The sequence below is a fragment of the Podarcis muralis genome, chromosome 1 (assembly GCF_964188315.1).
Source record: "Podarcis muralis chromosome 1, rPodMur119.hap1.1, whole genome shotgun sequence".
Classification (NCBI taxonomy): Eukaryota; Metazoa; Chordata; class Lepidosauria; order Squamata; family Lacertidae; genus Podarcis; species Podarcis muralis.
Genome location: NC_135655.1, coordinates 126,848,077 through 126,866,355, shown reverse-complemented (window position 1 = coordinate 126,866,355; position 18,279 = coordinate 126,848,077). Strand labels below are relative to the sequence as shown.

Sequence of the window (18,279 nt, the reverse complement as noted above, 5' to 3'; positions counted from 1 at the left end):
ACCCCAAGGATAAAATCCAGTTGGAAAACCAAGGGGTCTATGAAATACCCTGCAAAGTCTGCCCAGCCACGTACATTGGACAAACAAACAGACGAATAAATGCACGTATTGCAGAACACAAGAATGCCGTCAAAAAAGAAGAAAAAACTTCCTCTCTTTTCCAACACATGAAAGAAACAGGACACGAAATTAATTTTGCAGATTCCAAATTGCTCTTTAACATGGAACATCACCACAAGAGAATAATCATGGAAGCCATCGAGATAGAGAAACACCCTCACAACATGAACAAGCGTGACGACACATCCCGCTTGCCAGACATCTGGAAATTAGCCCTCCCCACAAAAACTGACACCAGAGCCAGAGGCACACAGAACGCCATCACCAATCAACCACACCAGACCCAAACCCAGACCCTCTCCACAGATAAATTACAGACACCATCCAGTAGCCAAACCATGGTGGCACCTCCGGATGCTGCACCCCCCTGCAATCCCTACACAGATCTGGCTGGCACAGGCCACAAAACCACAGCTCGCCCCTATACACGAAGCCAAGCCAGAGCACAACTAAGTGCAGTACAGCCATCTTCTCAGAAAAACTCTTCACAAAGTTCAAGAGGTCAAGACACAAAGGCCTTAGCAACTAATCCACACCTAATGACCCACCTAAGTGGTACTCAGGATATCACTCAAGAAATCACTCAAGATATCCCTCAAGTAATTAAGGAACAAAAGAAGAAAAGGCACACTAGCCTGGGAACTTCCTCTCTGCCCAGAACATTGGAGGCTATACACCACACCTCCTCAACAGTATTTATAGGAACTCAAACACTGAGATCCTGCTCTGTTCCAGTAACAAGAAGCCGAAAGCACCAGCCTGAAGATGACGAGTGAGACCTCGTCGAAACGTCGCCTAGACACCCCATCTTTTACACGGGAAGACACCCGAGGACACCAAAACCTGCGTATGAATATATATATATATATATATATATATATATATATATATATATATATATATATCTCAGTGTGGCCCTTTGTGGGTGAATCTCCCCGACACCCACAGAGAAGTTTTGTTTCGTTCCTGTCTTTATTACCGTATATATTTTGTGTTTTTATCTTGCAGTTTTATGCTCTGGACTGCCCTGAGGTCTACAGATGAAAACTTTAATTGTTATTAATAATAATAATTTATTTCCCGCCATCTCCCATCCTGGATGTGAAATTCACAACATGTCCTTTTATTCTCCCACCAAAGAAAAGGCGGTTCCCTTTTTAATTTTCCAGCCGACTCTTACCTTTCCATCTTTCCATCAGGGCTGACACCTGATTAAAGAAATGTTCATTCTAACTCGGAGGGGTTTTCCTATTGCCTTGGCAAGGGATCGTTCAGAGGAGGGTGGGGGGAACCACCCCATCCCAAAACTTAGCTTATCTAGGTGAGCCTAGCGAGGCGAGAATACATGGCTCTGGGGAGATCTGTGCCCGATTAGAATTTAGGAGCCGACAGCCTCCAGTCGCCTGAGTGCAAGTCGCTAGACTGTCTCCCTCCTCATCTCATTATTGCATAACACTTTCTCCTTGGGGTAAGAACCGGCAGTGACAAGAAAATGAGCAAATGAGGTTGCTGATAGATGAAGGAAGGAAGAGACATATTGAGAAGCGATGAAAGAAACATCTGGGGGCAGTGGCCAAGGCAGGGAAGGGTGGATAATCTCATTTTCCCTACTCCAGAGCAAAATCCCCATAGGAAGCCACGCTTTTCCAAAGCGAGGCCTTTTGGGGAAAAGTCCTGAGGACCTTCTCATTCAGCTCTCACCTTGTTGACAACATTTTACGGGCGGTCAATGAAAGCTGTCTTCCGCAAGGTTGCTAGGAGAGGAGAGGGGCTGTAGCTTGGCGGAAGCGGGCAGGCTTTGTGCCTTGCATGTGGCAGCTTTCGAACTCAAGCCCTGGCACCTCCCATTAAAATGATCAGGGGGCGGCAAGTGATGGGGAAGACCATTCTTCGCTAGAGGACCAGACGACACTTGTGCTAGAGGGGGCCAGTTCTGGACCGTGGATTTAAAGCACATTCAATGCAGCTTCAAAGCCATGAAAAAAGAGTTCTGATGGAAGAGCAATGAAATCCCCTCTATACCAGATTGGATCCAAAAGCTGACAGAATATGGCGAATTAGATGGTCTATCAGAAAAAATAAAGAATAAATCAAAACAGGAATTTGTTTCAAAATGGGAGGTTTTCAAAGAATATCTGAAAAATAAATATAGTAGTTTAAATTCTGTTGCAGCATTCGAGGAACTTCAGTAATAGTTGCAAGGTAGATATAAGAAATTAGATATATTAAGAAAAAGTTTAATTATGATAAAAGTGTGTATTGGCAATATGAAATCGAAATATGGAATAGACGGGAGGTTGGGTCTTTAGTGTTAAGACCAATATATGTTTTATTGTTTGCTAAGAAAATTATGTGTCTATGGTTATTCCTGTGTGTAATTTGGTATTTGTGTTTTTTTCTTTTTTCTTGCTGTATCAATAAAAATCTTTTTTTAAAAAAAGAAAAACAAAGAAAAACAAAGCCACAAAATCCCCCCCCCCCCCAGAGAATCTGTAGTTTCTCCCTCACAGAGCTACAATTCCCACACACAAAATACCGTTCCAAGGATTCTTTGGTGGGAGAAATGTGCTCTGAATGTTTGGATTGGGTCTGCTGTCTCCCTCCCCTGGAGTAAGGCAGCTTCCTCTGTTCCTAAGAAATAAACCAGTTTCCTAAAAAAACAAAAATGCCCCCCCCGCCCCATTTCAATTTCTTGCCACTAAAATTCTGGCCGCCGTTACCCCATACATGAACAATGGTCTTTTCGATTTTCCTTTTTCAGTTGGCAATATACTTAAAAGAAATATTTCTGGTCTTTTTTTTTAATGTTATTTTAAATCATTTTTTTAGTATTTTTTGGAAAAATACTAAAACACCTAATATAGTAGACTGGCAAACATTAATGGTAAAATACTTTCAGCTAGCAAAGGTGACAGGAAGAGTTAGAGGCCAAACAAAACAAAAAGTCCACAAGGAATGGAGGATATTTAAAGAATATTTGAAGAACAATGGTATAAAGGGTAATCTCCTGGCAGACCTAGACTGAGCCTTGTAGTATATAAAGGTAATTGACAATTTATATAGAAATATGATAAAAAATAGAAGAAAAAAGTAACTGTGCGGTAAAAGTGTATTTAACAGATAACGGACAATAAGAATGTTTGGAAGTTTTTTTGAAACCTCAACTACTTTTTCTTCTTTATTTTTTCTTCTTCTTTCCTTCTTTCTTTTTTCATAAATTTTAGTAAAAGAATAATAATAACCCCCCCCCCCCCGCCCCTATGCTAGGAGAGCAAGACCTGGAATTTAGTCTTCCAGACTGACAGATCCTGATTCTGGAAATGCGAAACCAGCTTTCACAACATGCGATTAAGAAAATTAACCAGACATATCAACAACACACTTTCTCCAATTCAGGCGTCCATCAGCCCTGTAAGCCATAAGAATACAAGACAATACTGTAATACAGATTTCACAGAATTTAGTGCAACTGCTATACAAGACAAGGAACCAAGCAGTGATTTCATTGTCATAACTTTCCTTGTAAAGGACCATTTTGCAGCTTTAGTTTTGCGAAGACGCCGGGAATTTGTGGCACAGATCATTGGCACACAGAACTTCAACGCCAGAGTTTCCCTTGCTAGAGATCCATTTCCATTAAACAGGTCTGAGGCTGTTTCATTTGGGTTTAATTTGTAGTGTAGACAGACACACCCTGCCTTTGTTTGGTAGGTTTCTGGAGAGTGCTAAACTCCCCATGCGGAGAAGCTATTTTCTGAAACAGAGACATACCTTAAGGCTTCAACCTTTGCTGATTTAATTGAAGTCGGGGTTTTTTTTTATAAACCAAATAATTCATAATATCAAATTGCTTTGGGATTGTGGCCAACAAAGTAAGGTCTGAAGAACACGCCATATACATTTGAGGTTATGTCCTCATAATAAAACATCTCTGACCATTTTAATAATGTTTTGCAAAGTTGATTATTCCATATATGCTTTTCTTTGTCTGCCTCTGCATGTAAATTGCCCCGTAATTATCTCCTGTTTGAACATACCAGCCTTTTATCTGCACATGGGGCATAACCCTCATTCTTCAGTGTAGCAAAGACTTGGACGGCTTCCTAGAATGATAAATACCGTCAAAGACGCACTCGTGGCTCGTTGAGACATAATTTCTCTATATCTATTTCATCATGCCTGAAAATGTTCCATGCGCTTCAGCAGTTCTGTCCTATTTATTGACTTACATGCTTACTTGATCATGTTATTAGACCCGTTTGGATTTCTGTTAACATGGTGCTGCCTTTGAAGAGGGTTTAGAAACCTCAACTGGCTCAAAGAGCTGCAGCCATATTGTTGACCAGGGTTGGTTAACCCTGGCTGCACTGGCTACAGAGCGCCATTCAAAGTGCTGGCTGTTATCAATAAAGCCCTATATGACTTTGTTGTTGTTTAGTCGTTTAGTCGTGTCCGACTCTTCGTGACCCCATGGACCAGAGCACGCCAGGCACTTCTGTCTTCCACTGCCTCACGCAGTTTGGTCAAACTCATGTTGGTAGCTTCGAGAACACTGTCCCAACCATCTCGTCCTCTGTCGTCCCCTTCTCCTTGTGCCCTCTGTCTTTCCCAACATCAGGGTCTTTCCCAGGGAGTCTTCTCTTCTCATGAGGTGACCAAAGTATTGGAGCCTCAGCTTCAGGATCTGTCCTTCCAGTGAGCACTCAGGGCTGATTTCCTTCAGAATGGAGAGGTTTGATCTTCTTGCAGTCCATGGGACTCTCAAGAGTCTCCTCCAGCACCATAATTCAAAAGCATCCATTCTTCGGCGATCAGCCTTCTTTATGGTCCAGCTTTCACTTACATACATCACTACTGGGAAAACCATAGCTTTAACTATACAGACCTTTATTGGCAGGGTGATGTCTCTACTTTTTAAGATGCTGTCTAGGTTTTTCATTGCTTTTCTCCCAAGAAGCAGGCTTCTTTTAATTTCATGGCTGCTGTCACCATCTGCAGTGATCATGGACCCCTTCATGGATCACTGCCTTGCTGTGGCGAAGGGGCTTGAATGACTCAGAGAAGCTATGAACTATGCCGAGCAGGGCACCCAAGATGAACAGGTCATAGTGGAGGGTTTTGACCAAACGTGATCCACCTGGAGGAGGAACCGGCAAGCCACTCCAGTATCCCTGCTAAGAAAACTATATGACTTAGGTCCAAGCTATCTGTACTTGCCTGGGTTCAGAGATCTTCGAGGGAAGCACACTGTTTGCTTCTAGATCAGCCCCACTGTTCTAAAACATCACCATGATAGGCAGGGCCGGATTTAGGTTTGATGAAGCCCTAAGCTACTGAAGTTAATGGGGCCCTTTATATGTCCAGGTGTCCTTTGTCAACAACAAATTGGCCCTGTTTTTTGTGTCGAATATATGCTATTTGGTAATTTATGGTAATCTAAAGCCATTTGCACATAACATAATATGTATTTTATCAAAGTAATTGTTTTTTATCTTATATTTTGGAAATGTACATCCAGTTGTTTTTTTCCTTTAAATTTTTTTGGGGGCCCTCAAGAGACTGGGGCCCTAAGCTATAGCTTATATGTAAATCTGACACTTGGTTGCCGTATCCTCTCCCCGGCAAATTATGTAAAAATAAAGATAAATGACCCCTGGACAGTTAAGTCCAGTCAAAGGAGACTATGGGGTGCAACACTCATCTCGTTTTCAGGCCGAGAGAGCCGGCGTTTGTCCACAGATAGCTTTCTGGGTCATGTGGCCAGCAAGACTAAACCGCTTCTGGTCCAACGGGACACCGTGACGGAAACCAGAGCGCATGGAAACACCATTTACCTTCCCGCCGCAGTGGTACCTATTTATCTACTTGCACTGGTGTGCTTTCGAACTGCTAGGTTGGCAGGAGTTGGGACAGAGCAACGGGAGCTCACCCCATCGCAGTGATTCAAACCGCCGACCTTCTGATCAGCAAGCCCAGGAGGCTCAGTGGTTTAGACCAGGAGTCAGCAAACTTACCACGCCTTGGGCCGGTGTCTCCAGCGCCAATCGCGTGGCGGGCCAGAGGGCGGGTGAGCGCGTGCCTATATGCATGCGTGCGCACGCGCTATTTCTGGCGCACATCCGGGTTGAAGGAGCACCGGAAATAGCTTGTGTGCATGTGCACGGGCCTCCACCAACTTGGATGTGCACCGGAAATAAGGCTTGCACATGCGCACAATGCTTGCGCATGCGCACACGCTATTTCCGGTGCTCCTCCGACCCGGAAGTGGGCAGCCGTGCAGCACAACGCGGTAAGAGCGGGTGGCGGCAGCGGGTGGCAGGGGTCGCCGCAGGCTGGATAAACCTATCTGGCCCACGGGCCTTAGTTAGGGGAGCCCTGGTTTAGACCACAACAGTATCCTCTCCCCGGCAAATTACGTAATAAACAGTCAGAAAAGGCAATGCACGACGCCACCACAAAGGGTACGATACTAAGATGCCTGCGCAAGAGCTGAGTGCGTTGCGGGAATGTTTCTGTGTATCGCTGGCAGCGGGAGTTTGCAAAAGTGGCTTCCCTCATGCCGAGATGAAAAAGCATTGCTCAGAGGGAACCTCGAGCGCAGCAACAGAGACATGTCAAAAGTATACAAGGAAGCGCTTTAACATCTGTAGATAAGAAAAGTATAGATTTGTTTCTCCCTTGGCAGATTACAAGCCTGTTTGTGGTGGTGGGGAACTAAATTCAGACGCCAGATAGGCTCCTTCTAACCCCCAGCTCCAGAAAAATGTCCCAACAGCATTCGAAGAACAAATGCAGACGTGTGACCAGTTCACCACACATTCTTTCTATCGCATGTGTTATAAGAATTTTAAGGTCTCAAATATGGAATAAATATTCATAAACGCACACATATCTAAATATATGAACCATGTGTCTGAAATAGTATGGGAGAGCAATCCTGAAGCCGTTTTGACTCTCCCAATAACCTCAAATATTCCTCTGCAGTAAGGGAGGCAAATGGGGAAAGCCTTCCCATTGACTTTTTGCTTGCAACTCCTGTCTTAAGGGCGTATTTGTGTACGAATAGGGTGAGCCCATGACCTGGATTCAGATCATCACAAAAGAATGGCCAGGCTGCCCAGGTAAAGCAATCAGTGACCAGTATCAGGTATCCTGGCAGACAGGATTTCTGCTGTAGACCGCCTCCTTCTATGATGTATGTATGATGTTTAGGGGTAGTGGTCTTGGGCTACAGGATGGGCAATTTCAAGAGTCTATATAAGGGCTTGCGCACCACTGTTCAGGGTTCTCCTCCCTCCTGCGTGTGGTGAGTAGGGACCCTGTTGCAACAGTTCTTTGAATCAGGCTTACTAGCCGTTTTTCTTCTCAATATACTCTGGTTGGCCTCTGTTATTTTCTCTTACTGATAGGGAACCCACTTAAGGACTCTGTTCGGGCTCCGGAATACCCCATAAGGGAAAGGGAGCCATTTTTCTGATATGTTTGCCCGCACATCACATTATTGCGATGATTGTACCGGGAAGGAATATACAGGTGACCAAGCAGTTCCAGGACAGGATACAGTGGTACCTCGGGTTACATACGCTTCAGGTTACAGACGCTTCAGGTTACAGACTCCGCTAACCCAGAAATAATACCTCGGGTTAAGAACTTTGCTTCAGGATGAGACCAGAAATCGTGCTCTGGTGGCGCAGCGGTAGCAGGAAGCCCCATTAGCTAAAGTGGTACCTCAGGTTGAGAACAATTTCAGGTTAAAAAAGGAACTCCAGAACGAATTAAGTTCTTAACCTGAGGTACCACTGTATTTTGCCCATTTCAAAATCAACAAAGTGGGGAACCTGAAATGCGGCCCTTGCTACCTCCCTACTTGGCCCTCAGAACTCTTCCCAGGCTCTGAATCTCACCTCTCACCGACCCTGCTATGGCCCTTCTTTTTGTGATTTAGCCTGTCTGGAATGTGTCCTCAAACCCTGAATATACCTCTTTGCTTGTATGGATGGATGATAGAGAGCTGTATGCTTGTGTGTGTGTGAAACTGTAGTTTGAATTGTAGCCATTATTTCCTAGTCAAAAATATGAGGAATATCTCCATGAATAAAATTACAAGTAATTCACAATGGCAAATCATACTTTGCTGATTCATAGCTCTGCCAAATCTCTGTATGAAACCAACCTTCCCACGCAGTTCTTCAGCCACAGGCGGGGTCTCCGGTGACCTTATGGAAACAGCTGCCCTCGTTTTAAGGAATAATTTGCCATCCCCTGCAATGAAAACCAGAAGTATCCCAATGATTACGCTTGGTGCATTCATAAAACTAAAGAAAGGTTCGTCGTCTGTTTAATTGTGATGACTCTACCAAATACTGAAAACCAGCAACCCCTAAATCATCACACAAGCAAAGCTTCTCCCATGTGAGGCAGAAATATTCAACCAAAGTTAATTTTCATGAATTAAGCACAGGCAACCACAGAGTTCGGGGACAAAGCGACTTTTCCCTGGCTTCGTGAATGAACCAGATTTACAAATTTGTTTTAGTAGTAAGGTTAAAGCTTACTGGGAAATGATATATAATGAAATGAAAAGGATGTTTAAGATAACATTTGCAAAAACAAACAAACCCAGAAGCTTTTCTTTTGGGAATTATAGGGACAGAACTACCTAAAATGTATAGAAACTTATTCATGTATGCTACTACAGCGGCAAGAATGTTACTTGCCCCTAAATGGAAAGAAGCAGAAGTCCCAGCAAAGGAAGAATGGATACAAAAACTTATAGAATATGCAAAAATGGTGAAACTTACCGGAAGAATAAGAAATCAAGATAACAAACTTTTTTTTATAAAAGAATGGAAATGGTTTATTGAATATTTACAGATAAATTGTAAACAGATAAAAACATTGGGAGGATCATTGTAATAACCTGCAGTTTTAGAAGACTATATATTTAAAGAAGATGAATAAATGAGTAAATTAAGTTAATTTGGATATGCTAAAGATATTATAAACAAATTTAAGGAACTGCAGAAAGAGGGGGAAGGAAGTCAAGTATTGAAATGTCAAAATGGTTGTAAAATTGATGAAATGTATAAACTTGAAAAGAATGAATGGTTTTAAACTATGAGGAAAGTTTGTTTTAGCAGCGGTTCCTGCAAAGTGGTTTCACAGGGATGGGGAAAGGCCTTTCATTCGTAGCATTCTATTTGCGAACTGTGAGGAAGAGCCCTGATGGATCAAACCATAGGCCCATCTAGTCCACAGCCCGAGAAGTTCATTTTGAAAAGGAATTAATCCCTCGCTCATCTATCAACAACTGCCAGTCACGTTGGCGATGTTCTCTACCTGCAATGTCAGAGGCGATATGCCTCACAGAGGCACCGACTTGCACCCAAAATGGAGGGGGCCCGGCGCGCGTCGTGTGTGTGTGACATCATGCGCGTGATGCGAGCACAACATTGCCTCATTGGGAGAACACCATGCGTGGAGCCCAACCCAGAGCAACCTCAAGGGCTGGCGGCTCCTCCTCTCTCACATTCAGGAGGAGCCGGCCGTTGAAGCCATGCCTGGCTCCACACTCAGCCTCCTGTATCCCCTCAATATTGAGGGGGGTCCGGCCCCCTCCTAACAGATGGGGGGGGGTTGACGACACCTCAGCCCCGTAGAGCCATAGCTCTCAACCGTCCCTTATTTGGCGGTAAACTCCCTTATTGTTATGTACTGAAGTTCTCACCCTGGGCCAGCAGGGGGATACTGTAGATAGTTCAGGTCCACATATGCAAATAAGGGATCGAAAGTGACGTTCAGTGATTGGATAGTTATAGAAAGTTGTTACAGTTACGTTGTACTGGAGCTCTATATAAGCAGGCTGGCTGAACCCTTCAGTTCAGTTCTGTTCTGGCCTGTGAATAAACAAGAGCTGTTTGAAGAATCACTGTGTCGTCTGATATGTTCACCCACAACTTAACACTTATCCCAGCGCCGTGTCCCGCTGCTGTCCCTTATTGATGATGTCCCTTAAATTTCCTGGGTTTCATGCTCGCCAGGCTCAGGAGCGAAGCAGTGGCGCGGGGTCCTCCGCCGCGCGAGAGAGCGTGCCTCAGGGGCGCATCGTGAGGAGATGGACGGCAGTGGGCGGGCAGGCAGCCCCTCTCTTGCGAGACTTCCGCTGTGCTGCCAGGGGAAGCCGCAGGCAGCAGCAGCGGCGGCGGCTGAGGAGGCAGCCTGAGGGAGAAGGAAGAGGAGGCGATGGGGAGGGACGCAGAAGGGCGGCGCTTCAGCGGCTGCCGCGGCGCTGCAACTGCCTCATGCCAGGCTCGCGGGCGGCGTGGGCGAGAGTCTCTCTCCCTCTCCCCTCTCTCTCGGGTGGGAAAGGGCCGATGGAACTCCTCGCGCCAGGACGACGGCAGCCCCGGCATGCTGCTTTGCATCCCCTCCAACCAGTGCAGCATCTTAATGTAGTGATTTCCCCCTCTGCATCCCTTTCATATTTTTTATAAATCATTTGTCCATCCATAGTTCACATTTTTACTACAAGTTTTCTGTCAATCCTACCAATGTATGTAACTCTTTAGCTTTTCAACTAAATTATAAACTTTCCCCATTCTTTATGAAAGAGGTCCTCTTCCTGGTTTCTAATTCTGCCTGTAAGCTTTGCCATCTCGATGTCGTTCATCAGTTTTGTCTGCCACTCTTCTTTGGTGGGAGTTGTAGACCCTTGGGATCATCTAGTCCAACCCCCGCAAAACACAGTCAGCCGCAGCCAAAGCAGCATGGCTCAATGAGTGCAGGATTTCTGTATAAGCTAAGCTAAAATCCCTTATTTGGGCTGCTGATCCCTTATTTTTGAGGCTGCTGGTCCCTTATTTTCGAGGCTGCTGGTCCCTTATTTTCAAATCTGTAAGTCTTTCGCAATTAAGTAAGAAAATAATCTTAATTATAATTTTTAAATACCCCAAAACAATCCAGATAACCCAAGCAACTGAGCCACGCAATATGCTGCAAGGTGAAGAAAAATTTCCTCAGATGCGCTAATCAGTGTGGCCTAAGGACAAATGTCTTTTTAACACCCTATAGAAAGAGCAATCAGGGCCCATAATATGTGGGCCTCCCCACAAACCAGTTAAGCTACATCCGTATCAGTCAGGGTCCTGTTAATGCTCCTGGCCTTCTTGACACAATGCTAAAATGAAATTGCAAGCACTTTTGTTGCCCTAAGGGCTTAGCGGTGTGGCACATATTTGCACATAGGTCAGAAGGTCCAACACTTCAGTTCTCGGCATCTCCCATTAAAGGGATCCCTGATAACAGGAAGGCCAAGAGACCTTGACTCGCCATTAGTCTTCAGCGGAGGCAATGTTGCAAGGGGTCCCTTTTGCCTATGGTGGTTGTAGTAGCAGGAGGCTAGACTCCATCCTATGCTCATTTGCTGCTGCACAGCAAAGCATTCCATGTCTCAAAATGATTTAAAAATTAATTAATTAATTAATTAATTAACAATAATTTATTATTTATACCCCGCCCATGTGGCTGTTCTTCTCTTTGACATCTGGTGGGAGGGCATTCCACAGGGCGGGTGCCACTACCGAGAAGGCCCTCTGCCTGGTTCCCTGTAACTTGGCTTCTCGCAGTGAGGGAACCGCCAGAAGGCCCTCAGAGCTGGACCTCAGTGTCCGGGTAGAACAATGGGGGTGGAGACGCTCCTTCAGATATACTGGACCGAGGCTGTTTAGGGCTTTAAAGGTCAGCAGCAACACTTTGAATTGTGCTCGGAAACGTACTGGGAGCCAATGTAGGTCTTTCAACACCGGTGTTATGTGGTCTCGGTGGCCGCTCCTAGTCACCAGTCTTGCTGCCGCATTCTGGATTAGTTGTAGTTTCTGGGTCACCTTCAAAGGTAGCCCCACGTAGAGCGCATTGCAGTAGTCCAAGCGGGAGAAAACAGAGCATGCACCACTCTGGCAAGATAGTCTGCAGCCAGATAGGGTCTCAGCCTGCGTACCAGATGGAGCTGGTAAACAGCTGCCCTGGACACAGATTTGACCTGTGCCTCCATGGACAGCTGCGAGTCCAAAATGACTCCCAGGTTGCGCACCTGGTCCTTCAGGGGCACAGTTACCCCATTCAGGACCAGGGAATCCTCCACACACACCCGCCTCCTGTCCCCCCAAAACAGTACTTCTGTCTTGTCAGGATTCAACCTCAATCTGTTAGCCGCCATCCATCCTCCAACCGGCTGTGACTTCCCCCAGTACAGGATGGGGAATAGCCTATGGTTACCAGATTTTTTTCAATGAATCTGGGGACACTTTTTGGGGAAGCTGAGTAGCAACAGGGAGTCAGTAGTGGGGATGGTGAGGCAAAAGACCCTGGGCCCAAGCACACATGCGTGTTGTATAAAGGGGCAAAGCCCTTCTTTCGCACCCTGTGGAACATAAATGCACAGTTTTTTAAAAACTGGGCAACAGCGTGCCGCGCGCCTGTGACTCCCAAGTCTTCCCCAATCTCCTTCCCCCTTCCCCCTTTGTTTTGACAGATTGGGGGAGGCTTGGGAATCGTGGGTGGGCGGCTGTTGCCCAGGAGGGGCACAAGGCACGCGGTTTCTCTGCCAGGCAAGATGCAAAGCCCTTCTTTCGCACCCTGTGAAACATAAATGCGCAGAGGTTTTCTTAAAAAACTCGGCAACGGCCAGCTGCCACTCCCGAGCCTCCTCTGATCAGTCAAAACAAAGGGGGAAGGGGGCAGGAGATCTGTACCACCGGACGTCCCCAGTTCCCCTTCAGCAGTGGCGGAAGCAGCCCGGAGTCAGCCTGGTAGCACGATTGGCTCTGGCTGGCTTCAGGAGCTGCTCACTGCTGTGACATCCACCATTTTCCCTTGCCGGAACTTCCTGCAAGGGAAAACGGCGGGCGCCATGGCAACAGGCAGTGAGAAAGTCCTGGAGCCAGTCAGAGCCATCTGCACTACCAGGCTGGCTCCGGGCTGCTGAGGCTGCCGCTGCCACGTTTCCTGGGGACAGATTTGCAAATCCAGGGACATTCCGGGGACGGAATTTGTCCGGGGACAGATTTGCAAATCCGGGGACTGTCCCTGGGAACCGGGCACATCTGGTAACCTTAGAATAGCCTCAAAGCTCTCTCAATTATAATATAATATAATATAATATAATATAATATAATATAATATAATAATATAATATAATAATATAATATAATATAATATAATATAATATAATATAATATAATATAATATAATATAATATAATATAATATAATATAATATAATATAATATAATATAATATAATATATAATATAATATAATATAATATAATATAATATAATATAATATAATATAATATAATATAATATAATATAATATAATATAATATAATATAATATGCACATGGTTGCTAAAAGGCCCGATAGGGTATCTGAAATCTCATTATGACTCAAGTGGGATACAAATGCTCTGCAAAGTTCAGCTATTTTCTTCCAAGTTGGTAAACAACTGAAAAAAGCGTTTAAATACAGATGGTGTCTCCTTTTATCACTCACAGGATTATAGTGTTTAGCTTGTTCCTGTTTATCTGAATGGGAATATTTGCAACCCCAGGAGTGTGGATAAAGATAACCATGATTAAAGAGAAAGAAGCAGAGAAAGAAAGATTTTGTGTAAATATGTTATTGCTGGATTTGGGAGAACTAACACCATGCTGTGGAGACTTAATTAAATGTTAATTGTTTGCCAAGAGTTCAAGGGCAAATGCTTTGGAGCATGAAAAGTTAGAAGACATGAATACTGACGCTGGAAGTATATTCTGGTTGAAAAATGGAGACAAGGGGGAAAGCATAAAGAATTTTATTTTTTACTGTGATCAAGCTGCAGAGTGACTCCTCTAAAGAGATCCTGGTAACAGGAAGGCAAAAGTCTGTATACAATTTTAGGATGGCCAGATGGAAAATAGAGCTGGGCTCCTGCATCTTTAGTTCAGAAGCAGGGATTTCAATAGGAGCAGGGGCTGGGTCTTCTTTTGGATCCAGTCACGCACTTGAATGCTGTCTGCCATTTTGGAAGAATGCTACGGAACTGGCTGGGGACTGCGAAGGAAAAGGCCCACGCTTCCTCATCTGTGTAGCTTGAATTGTGCCCACTGAAAGGGTGTTGGCACAGCTATCTCTGCTATAAGAGGACTTCAGCTCTCATGTGGAGGGTGCTTTGGGAGTGTGCAACATTGGTGTTAGATGTGTGGCATTTGCCTTGCCGCTGTGCCTCGGCCCTGTGGTGTCTTTGGTTGGTATCTTCTGTGCAGGGCTGATGGGGCTGTGATGTCAGCATGCAATCCCATGATTGATAAGTGAAGAGGTGACATTCCCATGGTTGCTGTGGAACCATCTGTGTTTGTTAACATGCAATTTCTAGACTGTTTTGCTGTCTTATTTTGCTGCTACTGCTGCTGCTGTGTATAATGCATAGGATCTAATCCATTGCACAGGTATTATACTAGCGTTAATGGCTGCCACTGCCAGCAAGACTAGGAATACTCTGCCCAGTGTGTGTTTTTCTACTAGACCTGGAGAGTAGGGAGTTGACTTATAAGCCAACAACATGCCAGTCAAATTCTGAAGATTGCATTGAAGTGCATTTCAGAAGCGTGGTGACTCATATTGGCTGGCTAAAACATAGTACAAATACCCGACCAGATTATAAATGAGCTACCATCTCCTTTAGATACTTGCTACAGAGTAGAGAAATACACTGATTCTATTGCGCAAGTTCCAATAACAACTCTATCATCTATCTATCATCTATCTATCTATCTATCTATCTATCTATCTATCTATCTATCTATCATCTATCTATCTAATCTATCTATCTATCTATCATCTATCTATCTCTACGCGGGGCTTCCCTTGAAGCTGTCCCAGAAACTCCAGCGGGTGCAGAATGCTGCAGCGAGGCTCCTCACGGGGTCTTTGCCATGGGAGCATATTCACCCAGTGCTTTTCAAGCTGCACTGGCTCCCGGTGGAGTACAGGGTCAGATTTAAGGTGCTGCTTTGACCTTTAAAGCCCTTCACGGCCTAGGACCCTCGTACCTATGGAAACGCCTCTCCTGGTATGCCCCACGGAGAGCCTCAAGGTCCATAAATAGCAACACCCTAGTGGTCCCAGGCCCTAAGGAAGTTAGATTAGCTTCAACCAGAGCCAGGGCCTTTTCAGCTCTGGCTCCGGCTTGGTGGAACGCTCTGCCTCATGAGACCAGGGCCCTGCAGGATCTGATTTCTTTCCGCAGGGCCTGTAAGACAGAGTTGTTCCGCCTGGCCTTTGGCTTGGAGCCAATTTGATTCCCTCCCTCTCTTTTTCTTTTCCTTCTCCTCCTGCGATGAGGCTACATTTTAATATTTTAATGTTCCATTATTTTAATGTTGTATTTTATTTTTGTTTTTAAGTTGTAATCATTGTTCTTGTTTTTATTATTGCTTGTAAGCCGCTCTGAGCCCGGCCTTGGCTGGGGAGGGCGGGGTATAAATAAAAAATTATTATTATTATTATTATTATTATTATTATTATTATTATTATTATTATCTATCATCTATCTATCTATCTATCTATCTATCTATCTATCTATCATCTATCTATCATCTATCTATCTATCTATCTATCTATCTATCTATCTATCTATCTATCTCTATCTATCATCTATCTATCTATATCATCTACCTACCTACCTACCCACACACAAATACACAAATACACACAAATATTAACTTCTGTGTCTGAGCATAATAAAAACAGTATTGTCTGAAGAAGAAAAACTGTTCTGGCTAAACAAGTCGTTCAGGATATTATGTGACATTTGGGTTATACGTGCAGAGTTAGATGTGCAATCTGTTCCTTTTGGACAAGAGACTTAACCACAGTAGATTTTTACATCCATGTTATGTACTGAGTTGAATAGGATCCAAACTGCAGCAGTCTGATTGGTCCTAGAACAATAGGATCCAAAAGGCAGCAGTCTGATTGGTCCTAGAACAATGCAGCAGTATGATTGGTTGGCAGGAACTACCCAATCATGCTCCAGATAGAAGTGAATCCACAACCTGATTGGCTTAAAGTAGAATTCCGGAATTAGCCAATCATGTGCAGCCCATTGTGTAAATAATGTATATAAAGCAGATACTGAGGGGACATTCATTCATTCCTCCTCACCACTATGAGCTGAATAAAGAGCATGAAATCACTTTGCGACTCTGAGTATATTTCACTGGCGACGAAGGTGGGATCCCGCTGAGCTGACTGCCACACACAGCACCGCAGCACCGCCACCTGCCGCACCGCTGCCTCGCACCGTGTATCCAGGCTTCAGCTCCGGGACACAAGGAACTCAGAATGGCAACCGACAACAGCTTCTCGCCATTCAACCCAGCATCTGGAGACTGGGAAGCGTATGCCTCCCGTTTCACCTTCCTCCTAGAAGCCAGAGGGGTCACCGACGAAGAAGACGCAAAGAAGAGGGCAATATTCTTCAGCGTCTGCGGAGAGGAGACGTTTGAAATCGCCCGGGCTCTCCTTGCGCCTGAAGACGTCGCTACTGTTCCATACAAAACAATAATGGAACGGCTGAAGGGGCACTTTTCGCCACAGCCCTCAGTGGTGGCTCGTCGAAATGCCTTCTACGCAAAGCGGCAAGCCCCTGGGGAAACCATAACTGGGTTTGTGACCTCTCTCCGCCAAGCCGCCCGGTTCTGCAACTTCTCAGAGCTGGAGAACATGCTTCGTGACCGCCTCGTCGGTGGCCTGAAGGATGAGAAGCTGCAACGACGCCTCTACGCTAAGAAGGACCTAACGTTCCAGGTCGCTCTGGAGGAGGCCCTGGCAACGGAAGCTGCCGAGAGGTCGACACAAGAGGCACGGCCGAGCCAGCCGTCCCAACCAAGGGTCCACCACGAAGACCTCACCGACGACTCAGGATCCAACAGGGAGGAGGTGCACCGAGTACAGCAGCGCACTCAAGCAGCCCACACACCACAGCTGCCTCGACGAGAAGGAGGGAACTGCGCAAGCTGTGGAGAAAGTCACGAGAGGAGGACCTGCCGTTTCCGCAACGCAGAGTGCAGGCAGTGCAGAAAATTGGGACACATCGCCCGGGTGTGTCGGGCTCGGCCCACCCGACGCCAGGCATCAGATGACCAATCCAAGAGCCCCAGGTCCCGGGGCCCAACGCACCAAGGCAACTCGACAGAGCTCACGGACTTCCAGGTATACCAGTTGCCCCACCCCAATGTAGAGAAAATTTATATTGACGTACAGATAGAGGGGGCCCCATGCCGCATGGAGCTTGACACGGGTTCAACTCTATCCATAATCTCGGCAAGGACCTTAAGGAAACTGTGTCCTACTGGGGGTCCCAAACTCAGGCCGGCCCCATTCACCCTCCGGGACTTCCAGAAACGTAAGGTCCCCACAATGGGGGTGGGGACCTTCAGGGTGCAATACCGAGGGCGGACGCGGCAACTGGACTTGCTGGTGGTCAAGGGCCCCTACATTAGCTTACTGGGATTGGCATGGTTTGGACCACTGGGGCTAGCCGTCACCGGGGTGAACCACACTAGCTTACAAGTGGACGTGGACGCCATATGCAAGCAATTTCCGGGGGTTTTCGATGGGAAATTGGGACAGTATACGGGCCCCCCCATTGCTCTACAGCTTGACCCCGCAGTACGACCAGTCAGGCTCAAGGCTCGCCGGGTCCCGTTCGCCCTGAAACCCCGTATAGACGAGGAATTGGACCGGCTCGTGGAGCAAGGAGTGCTGGAGCCGGTGCCTAATGCCCCCTGGGAAACCCCAATCGTCACACCCGTCAAGCCTAATGGTTCGGTCCGCATCTGCGCAGACTACAAATGTACCATAAACAAGGCCCTCACGGCCCATGCATACCCAGTGCCAGTGGTCAGCCATGTTCTTGCCACCCTGGCTGGGTCGAAAATTTTTGGCAAGCTGGACTTGGCCCAAGCATATCAACAGCTGCCAGTAGATGAGGCCACAGCAGAGGCACAGACGATTGTGACGCACAGAGGAGCATTCAGGGTAAAGCGGCTGCAATTCGGTGTCAGTGTGGCACCAGGCATATTCCAGAATCTAATGGACTCTCTACTTAAAGGGATT

At 45.8% G+C, this 18,279-nt stretch overlaps 1 protein-coding gene across 1 annotated transcript in view; it reads right to left on the bottom strand.

Annotated features, from left to right (window-relative positions):
- The window catches only part of KIAA2012 (KIAA2012 ortholog), a 99,304-nt gene that overhangs the window by 50,126 nt on the left and 30,899 nt on the right, over positions 1-18,279 (bottom strand). The window contains exon 11 of the mRNA XM_028701621.2: positions 8,294-8,382. Coding sequence (XP_028557454.2) covers positions 8,294-8,382 — 89 coding nt within the window. The remainder of the gene's footprint in view (positions 1-8,293; positions 8,383-18,279) is intronic.